This window comes from Pteropus alecto, unplaced genomic scaffold (genome assembly GCF_000325575.1).
Source record: "Pteropus alecto unplaced genomic scaffold, ASM32557v1 scaffold74, whole genome shotgun sequence".
Lineage (NCBI taxonomy): Eukaryota > Metazoa > Chordata > Mammalia > Chiroptera > Pteropodidae > Pteropus > Pteropus alecto.
Genome location: NW_006436291.1, coordinates 4469611 through 4492645, shown reverse-complemented (window position 1 = coordinate 4492645; position 23035 = coordinate 4469611). Strand labels below are relative to the sequence as shown.

At 42.4% G+C, this 23035-nt stretch overlaps 1 protein-coding gene across 1 annotated transcript in view; it reads left to right on the top strand.

Annotated features, from left to right (window-relative positions):
* The first annotated feature begins 87 nt into the window (after nucleotides 1-87).
* The window catches only part of FANK1 (fibronectin type III and ankyrin repeat domains 1), a 61491-nt gene continuing 38543 nt past the window's right edge, over nucleotides 88-23035 (top strand). The window contains exon 1 of the mRNA XM_015590174.2: nucleotides 88-160. Within this exon, the coding sequence (XP_015445660.1) occupies nucleotides 148-160 (13 nt within the window). The 5' untranslated portion in view covers nucleotides 88-147. The remainder of the gene's footprint in view (nucleotides 161-23035) is intronic.

The following is a 23035-nucleotide window of genomic DNA, read 5'->3' as shown; positions in this document are numbered from 1 at the left end:
CCTCGCGGCTTTTGGTCGCTCCCGGCCGCCGTCCTCCAGGCCCCGCCCCACGCCTCCCGGTTGTCAGGGCAACGCGAGCGACGCCTGCCGCGGAGCAGAGGCGTTAGGCGGGGCGGCGGCGGCCTTGGGTCGCGGCAGCGGCTGACCATGGAGCCCCAGAGTAAGGCGGTCGGGTCGCGGGATCGGGCGGGGGGCGCCCCGGGGAGGGGTGTGGGCGCCCGCGCCGCCCCGCAGCCCTTTAGCGCTTTTGACCAGAAAACACGGTTCTACCCCTCGCGCTTTTCCCGCTGTCTATTCTGCGGGGAGTGTCCGCCGGGCGCCGGAGGGACGGCAGAGCCCGGTGGCGTGGACAGGAGGGTGCAGCGCCCCCGGCGCGTTCCTTCCTGAAATTACCCCCAAGCAAAGCCACTAATTACTATTACTGTCGTTGCTGACACGTTTTAGTTAGATAGTTTGGTGCATTAGTTGTCAGTAGTCATCCTGCTTCTAAGGTGTCAGTCTTCTATTTATTAGAGACCCGGTCCCCTCCCCCAGTAGTCTTTGACTTAAAGGAGAAGAAAAATCAAGATCTGTCCAAACATATTTGATTCATTGCTGGAGGTTCTTATGAGGTAGGACACTCAAAAAACATATAGTTTTTACGATTTCTTTTTCTGTTTCCCACATTGTTTGCCAAAAGGTGTGTATTCTGGAGTTATCACATCTAACACGAGCTCTAACTTTATTTCAAACTTCTGTAGTGACATAGTTCTCAGGCCTTCTTTCCAAACTTAATGTTTTATTGCTCTCTTTGTACCTAAAATAAGAACAGTGTTTTAAGGAGACCTAAAATATCTCCCACCTTTATGGAAGGATGCAGTGTGACCCTCAAAACCAAGTCCTTCCTTGCAGTTTCAGACAGGGAAGTACTTAGACCAAATCGATACTTTAGGAGAAATGCTGGCATTTTTTTTTCAAGGCTATTAGTTTTTGGATTTTAAAATGTAGAAGATTTTAAAGACTTTCTTTTAACTCATTATTCCTTTAGGAAAACGCTTACAAGTTTTGAGGTATAGTTGCTTGAGTTGATCTGATTCAGTATCCTGTCATTTGCATGTAATACACTGGATTCTGCATTTTATGTGACCTACTGAAAGAGAATTAATTTACCACAATACTAAATTTTTGTCTCATATCTTGTATGTTCTCTATTTAGAGAAGAAACGAATGAGAGTGAAATGTGTTTTTTAAAAACAGCAACTTTGTTTCCTCAGGTTTATGTTATCGTTTAGAAGTGTAAACTATAAATCTCAGATTCTCCAGTGCCCACAGTCTTTATGCAGTCACTCATTCATAGGATCTGGTACATTCCAGACACTGTTCTAGGGCTTGGGGATTGAACAATGAATGGACAGTGTTAGTTTGGCCACCCCTGGAAACTGAGCAGGGGCTTGCCCAACAACAACTCCTGAAGCCTCTGTAGGATCTGAGCCCCGGGGCTGGGCGGCCAGAAGGCTTCCGGCAGGAAGTAGTGGCAGGGCTGCAGAGTGACCCAGCAAAGGACCAGGGAAAGGGATTCCAGGCAGATCCTGAAACGCGAGACTACAGGGTGGCTTGGAGACTAAGAGTAGAAGGTTAGTAAAGCTGTAGCCGAGAAGCTGGGGGAGAGGAGAGTTGGAAAAGAAAGAGAAGAGGCTGGACGAGCCCACAGGAGGCAGATCGGGAAGGCTTCGTAAAACTGTGTACGAGATTTACTACAATATGAATTATGCATTTACATCTCATCTCACTGGATTTTGAGGTGGAAAATATTTGTTAAATAATCTGTGTCTGGGAACAACTATAAATTTATCCTTTCTACATATTCTTAAATATTTGTGTCAGTTTAATTTTAAACAATTCAAATAATTACCGTTTACCTTAGGAAATCCTCTCACAGTCTAATAATCACCAGTTTGAATAAATATTTACTAAATCATTCGCTATCATTAACTATTTAAAAGGATGAGATTAAATGATTTTTAAGGTTGCTTTTAATTTCAAAATTCATATCTAACCAGATTTTACCTGAAACTCAAGTTGTTTCGCTGTCTCAGATATTGGAGAGCACTATGAATTATGTCACCAAGTATTAAAATGACATAGAACTACAATTATACTGTTATTGATATTGTATTGAGAATGCATTGTTACACCGATGATATCTAACATATTTTAAATCCTGATGTTTACTACGTGCTACCTTTTGTTATTGAGGGGTTGTAAATAGCTTTTTTGTAGTGTAGTTGAACGTGGCATTGCTAAACTGATTAAAAGGAAGGATCCTTCTAATTGCTTTTAAGGATTGAACACGTATCTAAGGACAGCAGCAGGGAACTGCTAGAAGTAACCCCCAAGTCAGCCTTAGCCATTCTGTTTCCACACACTTAATTTTCTATTACTTTTAGGAATGACCTTTATTAATTGAGTCATTAAAATCCAATAAATATAAACTCTTCACACTCCACCGCTGGATCATACTCTGGCGATAGGCAGGGGATGACGGCCTATCCTGTTTTACAGAATAATCAGCCAGTGATTCAAGAAATGACTGCTCGGGGGGAAGGGCAAATTAAGTAAGTTCACAACCTTGACCTGTTCTGAGTGGTTTGGCTCTTGGCTAACACATTTACATCTTTAATTATTTTCTTCCAAGAGTAACTACACTGTTGGAAAGATAACCCAGTCTTGAAATAACATGGAAAATGTATATTAAATTCTCTTTTTAAAGAAAGTGTTTAAGTTCATTAGTACTCTCTCTCTGCCCTAGTTTCTTGGTCAGTGACAGTATCCAGGGGTGACTTTGGGGGTCTTTAGCCCTTCCTCTCATGATCTTTCTTTAGCCCACCAAATCACTCTGAGCAAACACACAGTCTGAGTGAAAATGTGTATATTTTTCAAATGCAGCATCAAGATGAGCCCCCAGGTCCAAACTACAACCATTTTGCTGCCTGCCCCCTAAACTCTCTCCATGTAAAAACAGTCTGGGCCTAGCATAGGTTGGACAGTGGCTTCCTGATATACACCTGCCTTTTAATAGAAGCACTAAGTGGAGATCTAAGTTATTTCTATGACCAAGTGACGGGCATACACGCGAAGGAGAGAAGACTTCTTTCTCCAAAGCTGTTTTTCCATTGGTCCTCCCATCTTTGAATAGGATCTTGCCATCTTCCCAATTACTCCAGCCAGAAATCGAGTCATCCTTAACACCTCTCTCTCACCAGCTCTCCCACGTCGATAGTCAGGGGATGACGGCCTATCCTGTTTTACAGAATAATCAGCCAGTGATTCAAGAAATGACTGCTCGGGGGGAAGGGCAAATTAAGTAAGTTCACAACCTTGACCTGTTCTGAGTGGTTTGGCTCTTGGCTAACACATTTACATCTTTAATTATTTTCTTCCAAGAGTAACTACACTGTTGGAAAGATAACCCAGTCTTGAAATAACATGGAAAATGTATATTAAATTCTCTTTTTAAAGTAAGTGTTTAAGTTCAGTAGTACTCTCTCTCTGCCCTCGTTTCTTGGTCAGTGACAGTACCCAGGGGTGACTTTGGGGGTCTTTAGCCCTTCCTCTCATGATCTTTAGCCCACCAAATCACTCTGAGCAAACACACAATCTGACTGAAAGTGTGTATATTTTTCAAATGCAGCATCAAGATGAGCCCCCAGGTCCAAACTACAACCATTTTGCTGCCTGCCCCCTAAACTCTCTCCATGTAAAAACAGTCTGGGCCTAGCATAGGTTGGACAGTGGCTTCCTGATATACACCTGCCTTTTAATAGAAGCACTAAGTGGAGATCTAAGTTATTTCTATGACCAAGTGACGGGCATACACGCGAAGGAGAGAAGACTTCTTTCTCCAAAGCTGTTTTTCCATTGGTCCTCCCATCTTTGAATAGGATCTTGCCATCTTCCCAATTACTCCAGCCAGAAATCGGGTCATCCTTAACACCTCTCTCTCACCAGCTCTCCCACCCCCTCCGCCCACCAGCAGGCCCGTGTGGTCCACCTTCAAAATACAGCCCAGCCTGCGCCTTGCTGTCCCTCCCTGCTGTCGTCAATGGTACTGCAAGCCACCTTCTTACATAAACCATGATTATTGGATCTGTTGATTTCTGCATTTCTTCTCCCCCACCCCCGGGGAAGCCAGAGTGACCTTGTCAAAGTACACATCGGATCATGTTTCTGCCCCGTTTTAAGACTCTCATTCTACCCAGGAAAATAAAGGAAATAAGCAAGTAATCTTATTATGGGGACCAAAGTACTGCTGGATCATAGCCCCAGCCAAATCTTTACATAGCCATGGGGTACTTGGCTGGTAAGAATTTAAGAGTAATAAATTACTTAAACCCAGGAATGTTTTTAAAAGTCTGTATTAGCAATTTTTCTCAAGTAATCTTAGCCCTTAAAGAATATTAATTCTACCAATTAGGTTATAATTCAAGTATTATCATTAAGAAATAAATGCTTATATAAATCAAGTTTAGACCTTAAAAAAATTTCCAAAGCAACACTTTTAAATAGCTGTGGTTTAAAATCCCCATCCAAGTACTGAAATTCATTGCAGTTCTGACCTCTGGATGCTCAGCCAGCCACAGGAAGGGGCAAAACGGCTTGATGGTTGTAGCTGTGTCTTGCCAGAAGCTCAGCCTCACTCCCAGACCAAGCCTATTCCTGATAACTTGGATCGTACCTTATTTTGACGGGAAAAGCAAGCGCAGTTATGACATGCCTGCTCTGGAGGACGTGCCCCGTCACTCCCAGGACCTGAGCTAGCCAACCAGATCTAAGGAGGGGCTTGTGCACACCAGCATCCTTGAGAGTGGCCTGAATGACTCATCAAGTACAGAAGTCAGTGCGAATCCTTAACAAGTAAACAACTGGCACCGACGTTCTGTGCATCTCCATGCCCACAGCGCTGGGTGAAAGCCAGGGGCAGAGCTGGAGGTGCTTATCCTTGGCACACTCCTGCCTGCAGACTGGGGGCCTTTCTCCCCTGGGAGGCGTTCCTGTCTCTTAGACCCCAGGCGCCAGTTCCCTTAGCTGTGCCCTGCCCCATTCCAGATCGTCAGGGACCCTTCCCTGGCCTTGTCTTCTTGGGAGGGTGTCTCATTCTCACACTGTCCTTCCTTGGCCCTGCCTGGAATGTGCTCACTGCCCATTCACTCGTCTGTCCTACAGACCGTGTCTTGGACATCACCATCTCTTAGAACCTTCGCTGTCTGTTTACTCCCCCAACCCTAACACAAACCAGTTAATCTCTCCCTCCTCGGTACTGTACTCTCGGGGTTCAGAACAGGACTCCCCCAAATGTGCCACTTTGGTGTGTGAATTGTTTTGGCCTGAAGGCAGTCAAGACCCTGCAGGCTCACAAGAAACTTTCACCCCTCCTTTAAAGAATTTAAGGCCCTTGCCTATAATAAGAGTTAGCACCAGAAATAACTGTTTATGAGTTGTCTGTAGGGGAGGGAAAACTTCTAATTACTGAGCATCTTGCTCTTCTCATCTTCCCACAGTGACCCTGTCCCCCTCTGAAACCCAGTGCACCTGACCCCATCCTTAGCTCAGGATGCCATATGTGCCTCATTTTTCCTTTCTGTCCTTGAACCTCTTATGTAGGTGGGGTCTCTGACTCTTATCTTGTGGGGGTGGGGGGTTCCCGTAAGTACGTATGTAATTTATTTTATTTTTCTTGTTAATCTGTTTCATGTCTGTTAAATCATTAGACCAGCCGAAAGAACCTTGGAGGGTAGAGGAGAGTTTCTTGCTCCTCCAAAGTACTGTGTCTGGATTTCATTAATAATTTTATTGCTCTGACACATCGTAATCAGTGTATATCTATATGATTAACTCTCCCATTAGAAGGTAACATGAAATGGTTGGCATAAGAGACATCCAAACCTGCAGAGGATTTTCAAAAGAGTTTATTTGAGCCACACTGATGATATGTGCTGGGGAGCAAGGTCTCAAATGCGGAGAATAACAATTTTGCATTTTTTTATGCATGTGAAATTAAGAAGGGAGGGCAGGGAAGATTCCGGGAAAGTGGGAGAGAGCCAGGCAGGCTGTGTCACACAGGACTATGTGCTTTCATAAGGGTGGTTATGCCTTGGAGGGGTATCACTTACGGCATCTCGAAGGTGCATTAACCTAGATGCGCAGAAACAATGGACAGGGCTGGCTTAAAACCTTTTCACTGGGGCGGGACTCCCGACCAGGGCCTGCCCGGCAGGGGATTTATGAGTTATTACAGCACCTCTTTTTTTTTTTTTGGCCCAAATGGATTAAAGGCTTAAATGTAAGATCTGAAATTGCAGAACTCCTACACAAAAAACATAGGGAAAAAGCTCCTTGACTTTGGTCTTGGCAATGATTTCTTGACTCTGATATGAAAAGCATAGCAACAACAGCGAATATCAACAAGTGGGAGTACATTAACCTAAAAGCTACTGTACAGCAAAAAGAAACAACCAGCAAAATGAAAAGGCAACCTATAGAATGGGAGGAAGTATTTATAAACCATCTATCTGAAAAGGAGTTCATATCCAAAACATATAAGGAACTTGTAAAATTCAGTAGCAAAAAGCTCCAAATAATCCAATTAAAAAAAATGGGTAGTGGAGCTGAATAGACATTTTTTCCAAAGTAGGTGTAAAAATAGCATCACTTGTCAGCAGGGAAATGCAGATGAAAACCACAGCGAGTTAACACCTCAGCTCTGTTAGAATGGCTTTATGAAAAGACAGGCGAGAGAAGTATTGCTGAGGATGGAGAGAGACGAGAACCCTTACGGACTGCTGGCGGGAATGTAAACTGGTGCAGTCACTATGGAAAACAGTATGGAGGTTCCTCCAGAAATTAAAATAGAGCTACCGGATGATCCAGCAATCTCCCTTCTGGGGACAGAGCTAAAGGAAATGAAATCAAGACCTGGAAGAGGTATCTGCACCCCATGTTCGCTGCAGCACTATTCACAGTGGCCAAGACAGAAGTGAGCTGCGTGTCTGTCTATGGATGAATAGATAAGGATGATGTGATACGCATATGCACAGTGGATACTACTCAGCCCTGAGAAAGAAGGAACTCCTGTCATTTGCAACGATGCGGATGGACCTCGAAGTGGTTACACCAAGTAAAATAAGTCAGAGAAAGACAAATACCGTATGATCTGTCTCACTTATGTGTGAAATTTAAATAAGCCACGCTCATAGAAAAGGGGTAGAGTGGTGGTGGTTCCCGGGGCTGTGGGGCGGGGGGGAGGATGTCAGTCAAAGCACAAACTTTGAGTTAGAGGATGAATATGTTCTGGGGCCTAAGCCTCAACTCGGCGCTTCATACCATTGTAGGTTTGGGGTGGCAGGGAGTATAGGAGATGAAAACATGCCTTTCTTTAAGAAATCTGTCGTATATATTATACATCTAATATATATGAATTTCCCAGTGGGATGAGAATATTTCCAGCTTAGGTCTAGAGTGTAGATTTGAGCATGGCAAGCAGTGTGAATCAGCTGCTGGGTGGTTGAGCCAAACCTCACTCTCCGTAGTTTAATTTTCACTGCTTTGCAGCATGAGTAGACACTTAGGATTCGGATGAGGCCCATCTTCTTCCTGCCTTCCACGCTCCCGCTGGTCATTCATGTTTTCATTCCTGCACAGTGTTTGCTCACCAGTGTCCTGCCTGCCCCTGCTCTCCACTGTCTGGGGCAGCCAGCCTCCACGATGGCCTCCAGTGACCCGCATGCCTCCTGGTGTGCTCACCTTTGTGCCGGACCTCACTGCACTGAGGTCCGTCTGTGTGACTAGTAGTACATGATGGAGTGATGTCACTTCCAAGATTAGGTTGTAAAGGATTGGAACTGGTCTTCAGTCTCCCCTTCTCCCTCTTTCTCATTCTCTATTTTTTTGGATCACTTACTAATTGCCATGTCATGACACGCTCAAGCATCCTATGGAGTGGTTTACGTGGTGAGGACAGAGGCCAAGCACCAGCAAGGACGGACTCCTGCCAAGAGCTCAACGAGCGAGCTTGCTTGCAGGCAGGTTCTCCAGCCCCGGCCAAGCCTTGAGATGACGGTGGCCCTGGGTGACCGTGGCCCTGGCTGACAGCTTGACTGCAGCCTTGTAAGAAACTCTGAGCCAGATCCACCCAGCTAAGCCATTCCTGGGTTCCTGACCCTGACAAGCTGTGAGATAACGAGTATTTGTTGTTTTAAGCCACTAAATCGTGCGGTAATTTGTTACGCAACCTGGGACCCAGATACCACCTTGTGTCTGTTATTGTACACACGGCCTCCCTGACTCCAGCCCGCGCTGCTCTCTCCCATCCATACTTCCTCTTGCATCTTTTCTTTTTACTCTTTCTAGACTTTATTATTTTACTTTTTGGATAGTTATTATGGTTACAAGTTTCAAAAATTGAGAATTATAAGAGTATATAGTGAAAAGCCTCCTCATTCTCATATTCCCACCATCGGTTCCTGCCCTGCGTCAGCCTCCACGGTGAGTTTCCGATACCTCCTCCCAGGGCAGTTGAAACGTTATATAGACACACACGTCATATAGAGCTGACCCTGGAATGACACGGGCTTGAACTCTGCCGGTCAAGGGCCAACCCATGTGTAAGTGGACCCTCGCTGTCCTCACCCGCGTTGTTCAAGGGCCAGCTGAATGGTCCATTCCTTCTGTTTTGTACTTTGCTTTTTCACCTCACATGATATTTGGGAGAACTTTCTGTTTAGTCCACGGTGAGTTTCTCATTTTTTAGAACAACTGTATGGCATTCTACTGTATGAGTTTACCGTCATTTATTGAACCAGTCCACTACTGACAGATGGAATTCAGTTCGTTTCCAGTTTTTTCGCTGTCATGATCGACTGAATGAAAGATGTCTACATGCCGATGCCCTGGACCTCCAGTGTGCTGCCTTCCATGGCAGAAGGGGCTTCGCAGCTGGGGTTAAGGGTCGTGAACTGGGGAGGTAGCCGGCGTCACGCAGGTGGGCCCCATGTTCTCGACCACAGGGGCCTTATAAGAGGGAGGCCGGCGGGTGGGGGTCGGGAGGCTGACGTGAGAGGAAGCGGAGGTTGGGGCAGTGTGAGCTCAGGAACCAAGGAAGGTGGAAGCCTCTAGAAGCTGGAAGAAGCTCAGAAGTGGACCCTTCCACAGAACCTCCTGAAGGAAAGAGCCTTTGACTTTCGCTGGGCAGGACCCCCTTCTGGACTTCTGCCCTTGGAACTGTGAGATAAAAGTTTGTGTTGTTTTAGGCCACTTCCGTTGTGGGGACTGGTCACAGCAGCAGCGGGAATCTAGCGCAGTCACTAGTACAAGCAGCTATAAACTAAGCTGCATTAAATAAACCTGTGTATTGTGTATGACATTTTACACTTGTGCGAGTATAAATATTGCAGGATAAATATCTAGATACAGAATCGCCCAAGGCAGCGTCAGTCTGGATAATTGTTGAATCTGTTCCTCTGCCTCCCTGCTGTGTGTGTACTCCAGCTTTGGGATTTTTACCGTTCTGCGGGTGGAACACCCTCATTTCTTTGACAGCCTAACCCTCATTCCCCATTCGTCCTTTGCACAGCATGTTACGCTCTCCCTCGGCATCGGGGCGAGGTTCTCGTTTCTGTTCTGCGTGGTCTGCCCGGGGGCCCTCCTAACACCTGACGCAGTGGGGCCTCCCGTGGAATGGCGAAAGGAAGTAACGTGCCCACCGGCATCTGTTCTGCAGTCACTGGTTGAGAGATGTGATGTCGAGTCCACTTCATCCATCTGCAAGCCATTTCCGATGGCTGATGGATTTAAGGTGGGGTCAAGGAACACGCCCTGCCTCTGCCCGGCCGCTGAGGTCCACGGGACCCAGGCTCCTCGAGGTAGCCAGTCCTTGTCGATCATTTGCACGTGAGATAAACCCTGTTTGCGCCCTATTTAAGCCCCGACAGCTGTGCCACAAAACTGACGTGCTTTTCCAGTGATAAATGAAGTATAGATACAAACTTCTACCACCTCCTTCCCTGGGCTCGGGGGCCATCGTGCCTCTCTTCCTTGCGTTTTCTCATTGTTGGTACTGCCGGTATCTTTATTTACTTTGAGATCTTAGAACTTCAGGGGCAGAAAAAGCTGTCACCTTCTGAAACACATAGGAGACTCACGTTAGTTGCTTTTGATTATATGGAGCCTGATGGGTTTGAAATGTAATAAATCGTAATGGTTCTGATCTGAGAAATATCCCAGTTCACTCGTGCTAAAACTTTCAATCTATTTAACATGTGCTGTTTAGCTTCCCTGTGAACCAGTGTCGGGTATGCATTCATAATTTTCAAAACTTCCAAGAAACCACAAAACTCAGGTGTAATAAGTCATGGTAACGCAAAGCAAAACAAAAAATCTATTGACAGTGAGTCCAATTATCGAAATTCTTTGTCTTCTCAAAAGGATACAAAACAAGCCTTTTAAGAGAAACTCATGACGTCTGTCTCCTTGCTATTCTGAACTGCTGATTGTCAACAGAAATACAGAAGTGATCTTCAAGGTGATTCTCCATCCTTTTCTGATCCTGGGTCCACATTTTGATGGTTGTTCATTCTGCTCGACCCGTAAACCTGAGTCTTTTAATGGTTTTCCGAAAGGAGGGCGTGTTTGTGACACACTGTCCTAGGCCTGGCACTCCACGTGCGTCCCTCACCCATCAGCTGTCGGATGGCCCCTGGGTTACAGGTAACAGCGTGAGTCAGGCTGGTCTGCCACAGCTGTTCCCACAGGTCTTTCTCCCTGGTAATAGTTACTGCCCCCACTACCAAACGGCATCTGTTTATTCCGAGTTAATTTTAGATAAAAGCGAATTAACTTACAAAGTTGCGACGATGCCAGCAGCACACTTAAATTACCGTGGAAATTATTATTTCTAAATACCCATCACGATAGGAGTCGCCACTCAATAGGAAAGGGAAGGAATTTCTAGGTTTCACGACGAAACCGAAGTCATGAGAGTTACACAGATTTAAATTGTGGTTCATTAAAGAGAACTAGGAGTCAGCTGCCGTTTGCCTCCAAGAACATTCGGGAAGGTTCTAGCTTCTAAGATCTTAGCCGAGGGCATCAATGTGAAGTATAACCAGACGGTAGGGAACACTGGCGTTGAGACTGCCCCTTGGACTCGTGGTGGTCCTGGGAGACCCACAAGAATGAGAGAAGTCACTGCTCACCTCCGAGTCACGTGGACTGTTAGAGACGAGCCAGCCCCTCAGCCAGGGTGGCCGCTGCCTTTCCATCATTGGAAGTGGTCCCTGGCCTTTCGAGAGGGTCGGTTCTTTGTGGGACGCAGGCTGTGAAGTGGGTCAGAGGCGCGCCCACCTGCCCCTCGCTGGTGGAAGCTACATTTTTCTGGTTAGGATTCTGATGGGACCCTTAAGTGTCCTTCCTCCCTCCCTCTTGTGACCCTGGGTCCACCTTCTGCCCACCACTCCTGTAGCCTCATACCCTGTGTGTGATGGAAATGCTTTGAGGTGGGCCATAAACCTCCAAGTGAGATTTCTCCCCGAATTTGATTATTTTCTGGTTTCTTCTTTCTGACCAGATTTTTTAACCAAACTACGTGACTTGAGTTTTGTAACTGAATGAATTCTCATGCTCATTCCTAACTCCTTGCTTCACCACACAAATAAAAAGTATATGACTTTTTATTTGTTTCTGTCCATATGGTTTCTGGAATCCTTTTTTTTAAAAAAAAATTTGTCATAATGAATTTTGCTGATGCTACATTTATAAGTAGTACTTTTCCATTCAAATGGCACCGAAACCATATCTAAACGGGAGATCAGGGGCTTAGCAGATAACTACTGCCTCTTGCATTCTCTTAAAATTTTTGTTTTTAACTCATTTGTTTTGTCTGTCCCCTTGCTGAGGGGCACTGTCAAACATGAAATGTAATTTTAGACTCTAGTAGTGAAACATAATTTAGGGTGCAGGAGAAGAAACCAGCAATCATTCGGCCCGTACATTTTGCTTTTAATCTTTCTGGATTTAGAATATAGACCGAACCTTGAAATTTCTTTCAGAATCGCATTGGTGCCTTAGCTCAGTTTTAGAGATGAGCTATGACTTTGGACTAAATGTTTCCTTACGGCCATTTCATAAGATGTCTAAATGAATTTATATTGCTCATCATCATTCACTAGCTATATTAAGTAGGAAATTTAGGAAATTTAGTTTTCTCTTTTTTTGCCGAAATGTTTTTTTCAGTGAAAAAGTCTTCAATAAAAAACTTTTCTGTCTCCTGGAGTAGCCCTAGTAATAAGTGCAAGAACTCCGGAAGGACTGATTTTTGGCAGAAGGCCACGTTAACATTTCTGTTTTTCTATGTGACTTATGGGCAGGGTTGACACACGCTGTTCAAACAATGGTCATACACACAGAATGTGCCCGGGTTTGGGCCCGGCTGCTGCGGGCGCTGTTGGCCCAGGGAGCGCTGGGAACCCCAGTGTCGGTGATGGCTCACGGTCTACAGCGACAGCTTTGCACATTGCTGGCCAGATCTCCGATCTATCAGACGAATGCTTCATAATATTAGATGAGCCTTTTTGGCTAGGTTTTCTTTCTTTTTTTCTTTTTCAAGAGGCTTAATATGGTTTCACATGCATTTGAAAATCATTTTATAATGTATTTTTTAAAAGCCTGTGTTTATTTTAAAATAAATTTGGGGCATGCTGATATGCCTACTGTTGTTCTTTTGGGGCGCTATAGAAATTTTGGCTTAATAGTACATACTAATTTTGCTGGCCATCTCATCTTTTTATCCATTAATCAGAAAATACTACCCTACATTCTCTCCCTTCATCTTGGCTGCTCTTGGCCTTTTATATTTACATACACACGTTAGAATTGACCTGTCAGGCTTCTCAAATCTTGCTGAGATTTCCACTGGATTAAATCGATAGGTCATTCCAGGAGGACTTCATAGCATTGAACATTCCAATCTGTGAACTTTACTGATTTCCCCATTTATTATATCCTTGATGTATTCTAAAATTATATGATTTTCTCCACGAAGGTCTTACACGTTTTGTATTTTTTTGGAGCTATTGTCAATTATATAATTTGTTAAAATTTAATTTCTAATTGGTGTATGACTGGCTAACTTGCCGTGTTTATTGATTTTTTTTTGGAATCCGAATGTACATAATCATTTTAAATGAGTTTTTTCATTCATCGCCAGTTCTTTTGCTTTTTATTTATTTTCTTTACTTCACTAAGATCTACAGTAAAATGCTGAGCCAGCAGGGCCGACAGTGGTCACCTTTGCCACTTTTCCAATTTTCTGAGACTGCTTTCAGAATTTCATATCAAGAATGATATCTTTCATTTGTGGTAAATCTCCTTTATCAGAATAAGGAAGTTCCCTACTATTTCTAATTCGTTTTGTTTTGTTTTTTCTTTTTAAATCACGGAATGAGTTTTGAATCTTATCAAATACTTTTTATGCATCTGAGTTGATCATTTCTTTTTTCTTTGATCTGCTAATGTGTTGGTCTTAATTTTTCCCCCACATTAAAATCAAGCATTCCTGAAATAAACAAATACATGATCCTTTTTATATAGGATATATCCTTTTTGTGTATTGCTGGCTGTGAATTCTCTGTGTACATTTACAAATGGTTTTTGAGTAGTTTGCAGATATATCTTTAGACTTCATTTTAAAATTTGCATGCAGTGTCCTTTCCTCTTTTTGGTGTATAGTCTTGTGATGTTGACACGTGCAGAGCCACCTGATCACTACTGCAGTGAAGATACATGGCAGGTCCATTACTCCAGGAGCGGCCTGTGCTGCCCCTTCGGAGTAAAACCCTCCACCTTTAACCCTCGGCAGCTGATGATCTGCAGGGCTCAGAATGTCGTAAAAACGGACTCGTTCACTATGTAGCCTCTTGGACACTACTCTCCTTAGCTTAATGCGTTTAAAATTTATCCGTCAAACGTTTATTCTTTTTCTAATTGCCAGGTAGTGTTCTTTGTATAGATATAGCATTCGCCATTGGGGCGGCGTGGGATATTTCCACTTTTTGGTGCGTTATGAATGAATTTTCTGTGTACATTCGCAAACCGGCTTTTGTTTTGTTTGGGTAGATACCTGGGACTGCTGGGTCAGTGTATGTTCGACTTTTCGGCCAGATTGCTTTCAGAAGTGGCGGTACCATTTCAGTTTCTTTAACAGATACGAGCGTATCCTTGAGTTGGGTGGCGCAGCAGACACAAAACTTGTCCTGCCCCACCTTTGGTTTTCAGCTGGGGCTCCTTAACAAAAAGTCAGATTAACAAGAGAAAAACAGATTATTAACCCGTGCAGTGCACAGCACACGAGAGAAACCTCAGCGAAAAGGAACTCAGAGTGGAGGCTTAGAGTAGTCTTCTTACACAGCATCTTCCACGATCCGTTTGTAGAGAAATGACGGAGAAAGGGAAGCAGTTTTAGGCTTCTTAGGGCAGCAGACTGTGGGAAAGTAAATATGCAGGGGAAACCCATGAAATAAGATTGTTTGCAGATTCCTCTGGTGCCAGCTCTGGGTTGATAAGAGTCTGTTTCCAGGAAAAGAAGAATTTATATCCTGCCCTTAGGTAGAAAAGAGGGAAGATAGAGCCTTTTTTTTTATGTTTAGGGCTGCTGAATTGCCGTTGGCTCAAAATAATATAATCATGTCAAGGAAGCACATTTTGTGACATTCTGGTTCCCTTCATAATAACTGCTCTGTTTAATCTGTAGAATTTATAAGCGTAAAGATTTTTTTTTTAATATCCCTCACCAGCTTTCTGATGTCTATAAAGCCTGTAATGTGCTCACTCATTCTTTCATTCCTGGTATTGGTGATCTGTGTTTCTGTTTTTTTTTTTTTCTTGGTTAGTCTGACTAGAAGTTTATCAATTTTATTGACCTTTTCCCCCAAAAGATCCAGCACTTTGATTTTTTTCATTGATTTTTTTTGTTTTAAATTTTACTGATGTAGTCTCATATTCAGGCCTCCTTCTGCTTGACTTGGGTTCATTCTGCTCTTTACTGTCTTAAAGTGCATGCTTAGTTATCGACTTGACACTTTCCTGATGTAACGGGGTGCTATTAATTTCCTTCCAAGCACAAATTTTGATAAGTTGATATTATTTTCATTCAGTTAAAAATGTTTTCTAACTTTCCTTGAGACCTCTCTGACCCATGGGTCATTTAGAAATGTATTGTTAATTTCCACGTATTTGGTGATGTTCCAGAAATATTTCTATGAAACTATTTCCAGTTTGATTCTGTCATCAGAGAAATACCTGAGCCGATTTCCGTTTTTTAACCTGGTCAAGGCTTGTTTTATGACCAGGATGTAGTAGTCTACTGTACCCCGCCACGCTCATCATCCTTCGGGTTCTGCCTTCTCCCCGCAGCCTGCCTGCTACTTACACTTCAGAGCCCTCGGGCGATTGCCGTTTGTGTTTTGTCTGTCTAGAGTCTTACTTTGTCATCAGTGGGAGTGACAGGCTGTAACATGCGTCCTATGTCTTGGCCAGAACCACTAATTGTCAGTACATTTTAAAACTAATTTTTCATCTACATCAAATAACGTTGCCTATAAATATCTTTTTCTTGCACTTGTTGGGATTTGGTATCAAGGCTACTTTTATTTTAACCTCATGAAATGAATTGGGGAGTGTTTTCTTTTCTAGTCTCTGAAAGAGTTTGTATTATGGTGGGGTTTGTTTTTTGTTTGTTTTTTTGTTTTTTGTTTTTGTATATTTCATGGAAATTTTGGTGAAACCACCTGGGCCTGGAGATTTCTTTAAGGGAAGATTTTTTGACTACTGATTCGATATATTCGATGTGTATAAAACCGCTCAGTTTTTCTACTTTTGGAGTCAGTTTTGATGTTGCTTTTTTCTGGAAATTTATACTTTAAAGTCTATTGGCATAGAGTTATTCATAATTATAACTTTTTCAAAGTCTTTTGATGTATAGTGCAATCCTCCTTTTATGCCGTATACTGTTTATTTTTCTACTACTTTTTTTCTTGATAAGTCTTGCTGCAGATTAGTGAATTACATTATGCTTTTTAAAGAACCAAGTTTTAGCTTGGTTGATTCTATTTCTGTTTCTTTTATTCGTTTCTACTATGTCTTTTCTATTTCTTTGAGTTTTATTTTATTTTTCTAATTTGTTGACTGATGTTTAGTTCATTGATGTTTCAATGTTCTTTTTCTAATGTTCACATTTGAGATTATAAATTTCCCTTTAAGAATGAATTTGGCTTTATCCCACAGTTTTTGACATGTAGAACTGATGATAAGAAATTTTCTTTATAATTTTATCTTTGATCTGTGGGTTATTTTCTCAATTTCTAAAATGCGGATTTTCTAGTTAGCCTTTTTGCCATCGTTAGCTTAATTATGTTATCGTCAGAGACTGCGATCTGTATTATTCCATGTCTTTGAACTTTGTTCCTGGCTTTGATACTCAAGTATTATGGTTAATTTCTTTGAAATTGTTTCACGTTTACTTGGAAAGATATTTCTGTAGATGTTAGAGCTTGAGTTCTATCTGTGTCCCTTGAGTCTATAATTTTGTTGAAAGTTTTATACTTTTTCTGTTTACTGAGAGATATGTTAAATACCCACGATGATTGTAGACTTGTCTGTCCCTTATATTCTGTCGACTTTGACTTTCTACTCTTTGAGGCTATATGTGGGTGATTATGATTTCAAAAAATATATATCTTTGTAATTTTAACTTTTATCAAACTGTTTGTCTTATGTATGCTCTCAACCCTATGTACAATTAACATGGCTACAGTAACTTTGGTTAGACTTTGCTGTGTGTGTATGTTAATGTATATTTTAATACCTTTACTTTCAACCATTCTGTATCTTTATATTTTAGATATAAATATCTTGTAAACCACATGGAATTAGATTTAACAATTTAACAGTTTCTAACCAGATCATTTAGTCAATTTGCACTTATTATGAATCCTGATATATTTGGATTCTACATATATGGTTGTATGTCTGATTTATATGTATATGTGTACATATGTATGTGTTTGTATCATCTTATTTTATACTTTCTATTTGTCCTACTTTTTTTTTCCCCCTTTCTTGACTTCTTTTGGACTGGTGGGATTTTTTTTCTTCTCTAGTCATTTGGGAAAGTCTCTGTTTATCCTCTTCCAGTGGCTGGGACAGTAATCTAAACATGCATAGTTAAATTATGAAAGTCTAAAGTTTATCCTCCTCCAGGGTGATACGAGAACTTCAGAATACTGTAATTATTTTAGTGCCTCTTGACTTATGTTATTATAATATATTTAAATTCATTTTTAACTTTTTATTTATTTGAGATAATTTTAGATTTGAAATTGTAGAAAGCGAGCCTATATACCCTTCATTCAGTTTCTCCCAATAGTAACATCTTTCAAACTCTTGATATAATATCACAACTAGAATATCGGCATTAATGCAATCTGCTGATCGTATTCAGATCTTACAGGTTTTACCTTCACTCGTGTGTGCGTGTGTGTGTGTGCGTGTGCGTGTGTTTAGTTCTATGCACTTCATCACATGCATGACCACTGCCACTGTCCAAATACCAGACAGGTTCATCAGAAGGGTCCCTGTGCTGCCCTTTTTCATATGGACACTCCCCTCTCTCTAACCCCTGGCAACCACTAATCCGTTCTTCATCCTTATAATTTTGTCATTTCAAGAACATCAAATAGATGAAACCGTACAGCATCTAATCATTTGAGACTGACTTTTTCCATTCAGCGTGGTTCTCTTCAATCATTCGGGTTGTTTTGACATATTTTAATTTTATCATTTTTCTTTTTTATATTTTATGGGAAATTACTTTTATCGTTTTACACATTTAGTATTTGTTTCGTTTTAACCACACGTTTACCATTTTTTTCTCTGTTCTTCCTTCATTTTTGTATCAGACTTTCCTTTCGGGATCACTTTCTTCCAGCCTGAAATATTCATCCTTTTGTGTTTTGTTTACTAATGGTCTCCTGAGTCAAACTCCTAAATTTTTGTGTATTGTGAACTGTCTTTATTTTATTCACACATGTTTTTCTGTTCTTGTTATAGTTCAATTTCAGATTTTAAGATCAGTTACATTTCGATGGTGGCATTTCAGGCAGGGGGTAAAATTTTGTCCCAAGTGCTTCCATATGGTACACAGTATGACTTTAGGTGATATTTGGACAAACATTTAAAAACGTCGATCATCTTATATATATTTTTATAGTTATTTTATTGATAAAAATGATATTGATTTTTCCATTTGCTAATAGTATAAAATTGCTAGTCAACTTAACCTTTACGTAGATTTTATAGGTGGTGGATACCCTGAGCCTCTGTGTAGCATGGCATAGAGGCATGGGACTGGCGTCCTTGGATAACATTGCCCTCCCCTGCCTTTTTCTGGCCCAGGAAATGGGCGAGGCGGATGCGTCACTGCCTCCTTTTGGCTGGGTGTCTATCCGGCCAAGGCAAAGTTGCTCCCAGGAAAGTTACCATTGGCTGAGATAGTGACAGTGCACTAGGCAAAATGCAAAAAAGGCGAATTCGATCTTAGGTTTGCAAATTATTCCTCTGCAGCGAATGCCTACTTACCACTCGGCGATGATATTACAGATGCACGTAATTGAATGTCAACACCTTTATGCATTCTATGGTTATAAGATTAAATACCACCTGTGTCTATCTTCCCTGACAGATAAGGAGGCAAAGGGTGGTATCAGGGGTGCTCGTTAGGGTTTTGGATTGAGGAGCAGATGAGCTATAATTCAGAGTACGATGCTCGGAGGGTAGGTTTCAAGGGACAGGACTGAAGGAGAAGGCAAGGCACGGAGCTCAAGAGTAGTGGGTGGAGGACAGGGAGCTTTGGGAATGTTCCCCATCCGGAATGAAGGTGTCAGGCCACCATGCAGATTTTACCGTTAGCTCAAGTTGCATGGTCATCTGCTGCAGGAAAGAAGCAAGAACCAATAAGACCTGTGACTATGGATTTGGGAGATGAGGAAGTACAAATAGCTTAGGAGAGAGATAACAAAAGTTCAAGTATGGGAGGGCGGAAGAATGGTGATCTCTGCATGGCAGCAAAGAACTAGTCTAGAAGGGAGGTGATCTGGAAGGAGGACAAGTTCAATTTTTAACATATTAAGTTTGAGGTTTGGAGGCCAGCGCATGAATCTGAAATAATCCACAACAAAAATCTAAGCAAAGGTGCCAGGGGTTGGGGTCCTATCAGGCTGGAAACAACAATTCAAGTTGTTGGGGCAGCAAAGGAGGCAGACAGACAGACAGACAGACAGACTGGCAGCCTCTGCATGCAGCCAGGGAGAAAAGCAAAGGCAATAGCCAGTGACGCTCTCTAGAACAATGTCTTCTTGTATGTCGCATTTCATAGATATTTATGGAAACTCACGTAGACAGTGGGTGTCAGAAACTCAGGAGTTGTAGTGCGATTTCAGCTTCTGGAGGTGGAGCTTTGGTGGCAAGCTTGACCCTGGAATGTGGTCTCAGGCATGGAGGTAAAAGAGAGAGGCCTTCAAGTTCTCGTAGTCATCAGTTTACCTGAAATAGAGCCCCAAACTGTACTGCTCAGCCTCCTACTCACAGCCTCGCTATGGCTGTTATGGAATGCATACATTTTAATAAGCGTGGTTTTCTAGTTCCCTTTCCCACAGTAAACAAGAAGCCAGCAATAGCTGTGCAAAAGCTCGTCAATGCAAAAGGATTGACACCTGGCAACCTGGCTTGGAGGAAGGAGATGAAATTAGACTGTGCCTGGTTCCCGTGTATTACTAAAGGAACCAGGCTCGTTAGAGTTGGGGCAGGTCATGTGGTAACAGACTCAGTGGGACAGGACAGGTCATGCACACGGATCGTCCAGGTAATCTAGCCAGGCTGGCCGGCAGCATCTGGCAGAGCGCTGGCTGGGCAGGTGACCCTGGCTCCGAGGGAATGTGGCCGAGGCAGCAGGTGGCAGTGCTGGGCAGGCAGATGAAGGCCTCGGGGATGCCTGGCTATTCACGGGGATTGAGTTGTGGGCAGAACTCCAGTCCTGGATGAATTAAGGCTGATCCCGGAACCCAGGGGAAGGAACAAGAGGACTGGAGAGGGGAGGGGCAGGGCCCGAGCGAGAGTCGCCACTGTCCCTTTAGCAACATGTGCTAAGCTCCACCCACAGCACCTAACAGCTTATCGCGCAGTAACTCAGCTCCACCCCCCCTTTTTTTTTTTTTTTTGGCAAACGAGGAAGAGAAATTTCAAAGGCAGCTGGAATGTGGCAGAACCAGGGTTCCAACCCAGTCTGACTGTCTTCACAACTCATGTCCCTAATCACTAGGTGACAACAGTTGCTGCGCCCTGCATGCAGGTAGCTATGGGCCTTGCTGGGTGTGGATCCCAGCACCTGTTCAGGTCAGGCTCAGAGTCCGGGAGGGCGGGTCCCCTCTGCCTGGGGGTGTGGGCAGAGCTCATCTCTTCATCCCCGTGCTGGTTCACCAAAGACAGCCTCCTGTTCTGATAAAGACACTTTCCCCTTGCAGGATTCATTCCTAGCCGAAAGTCATCCTCTTTTTACTGTGAGATAATCTTCTGTGTCACTGCCTTGAAGTCCTCCCTCTCCGCGCATGGACCTGCAGGCCTCATAAAGACAGAGGCATGTCTGCTTGCTCACCACTATCCCCAGAACTTAGCGCAGGGCCTGACACCCAGAAGGCCCTGAACACGGGCTGAGGGGTGAGCGTGTGAATGGCTGCCTTAAATTAACTGGGATTGTCTCTCAGTTCTTACTAGTAGAACACAGCCCTGTCTCCCAAACAATGTTCAGTATTGTAAGAAACCAAAGGCTTGCAAGTAAGTTACATCCCGTTCAGGGGTAGATAAAGGTTTTATAGGTTCCGAAGCAACGTGGGGAGCCCTTAAGAAAAAGAATGCAAAGTGTAAGCACGAAATTGGTCCTGTAAGTGTATATTTACTTAGAGCGACAAGATACAACTAATTAAAAATATCGTTGACAAATATCGTAAATGTTATCAAAATCCAGAAAAATAACATAATCGCCCAGTACATTTCTATTAGACTTTTTCCTATGTATCACCTTTTGTGTAAGAACGATTTTATAATGTTGTGGCTACAGTGGAGTTTTTCTATTACATAGTTAACTAATAATTTGGACTAATAATTTAGTCCAAAATTATTAGACTTCTTGCATAATGTTCTTTCTATCAGATGTAATAACTGCAGTTTTTTTAAGCCGATGCGGGCCACCAGCAGGAAAAAGGTTTGCACACCTTCCTTACTCTGGATGCACTACTCTCTAGCGCAATTGATGGTTTTTAAGTTTTCAAACTGCGGGAGAAGCTCTTCCTGGAGCATCAGTGCCACTTGTTGGTATATCCACTGAAATATTTTTATATTAAAATACAAATGAATATCATAGACTTGACTGAAAACTACATTAATTTTAAAGCGCAAACACCAGACTTCATAAGGCTATAATTTTGAGCTAATATCTCAACACTTTGACTCTAATATAGTCGTCTTGGTTTCTATTATAGTACTCGCATTTTTAAAGATGTTTCCTTGAATTTGGTGATATTTGTTCTTCGTTACTTAACCGAAATTTGAAACATAGTTTTAATTGAAGTACACTGTATATGCAGAAAATGACACATATCGGCATATAGCTTGCTGAATTTTCATGCACACACACCTGTACATCCAGGATCCAGGTCAAAAAATAGAACATTGCCACCACCCCAGGAGACCTCACCACCCTGCCGGATACTGTGCCTGCTCCACTGCCCCAGCCTGTAACGGCATAGCTTAGTTTTGCCTGATTTTGAACTTTATGTGAATGAAAGCACCCAGTTCGTCCTCCCTTGGAGCTGGCTCGTTCTCCCCAGCAGTGTGTTTGGAAGATTCATTTATACTGTCGTACGCAGTTGCAGATCTTTTATTCTCATTGTTATTCCCTGCGTGAACATACAGGGAATATCATCTATTCCACTGTCCAAAGGCACTGGGCAGTTTCTAGAGTTCGGCTACTATGAATCGTACTGTAAACATTACGGTACAGTCTTTAGTGAATGTGTATATGCATTCACAGCTCGATTTTGCTACGAACCTAAACTTCCTCTAAAAAAAGTGTATTTTAAAAATGACAAGGAGATATCATTATTTTTTTAATAGAATTTTTATAAGAGTTTATTTGAGCCAAAACTGATGACGCTTGCTGGGAAGCAAGCTCTCAAATGCTCCAAGGAAGAACTATTTTTAAGTAGCCTAAAAAAATGACAACACACTATATTCCTGAGGGTAGGAAAGTAAGCCTGGTTTTTGCTGGGCCAAGGAAGGGGGCATCAGTTAATTCAATTTAAACATGTTTATTCTCTGACTTAGCAATCGTACTTCTAGGAATTTATCCTATGAGAATGAAAAGGCACATGTGCACAGAAAACATTGCATCACTGATTATAATAGGAAGAAGATTGGAAATATTTTTGAATGTCCTACAAAAGGGAATGAGTTGAACATAATGGCTTACTCTAGTTATCAAAAAAAGTAGGAAGTTAATTTAGTCTTTGGTTGATGGGTCGATTGAATTTTTTAAAATGGTTTAGAAGAGTTTCAGCTTTGCATCTCATTACTGGTAATGCCATCTACATTTTTAGGATTTTGCTGTCAAATTGGGTGGAACTTTTATTAGGTTTCCTTCCCATGTGATTATTTCCCTTTTTCTGGGGCCAATGTAATCATAAATACTAACTCGAGGACACTTGTTATTAAAAAGCTCATCATCAGTGTCTTCATAATAGTGGCAATTATGAGTTTTCTTTTATCTTTAAATTGGTTTTTTATTAAAATTCAGCACAAAGTTCAGTATTTTCCCAATGTGTTCATGTGATTCTCTTTATTAAGTGGATTATCAAAAAATCTAAGAACCTAGTCATTCTCTTTGAAATTTTCTTTCCCT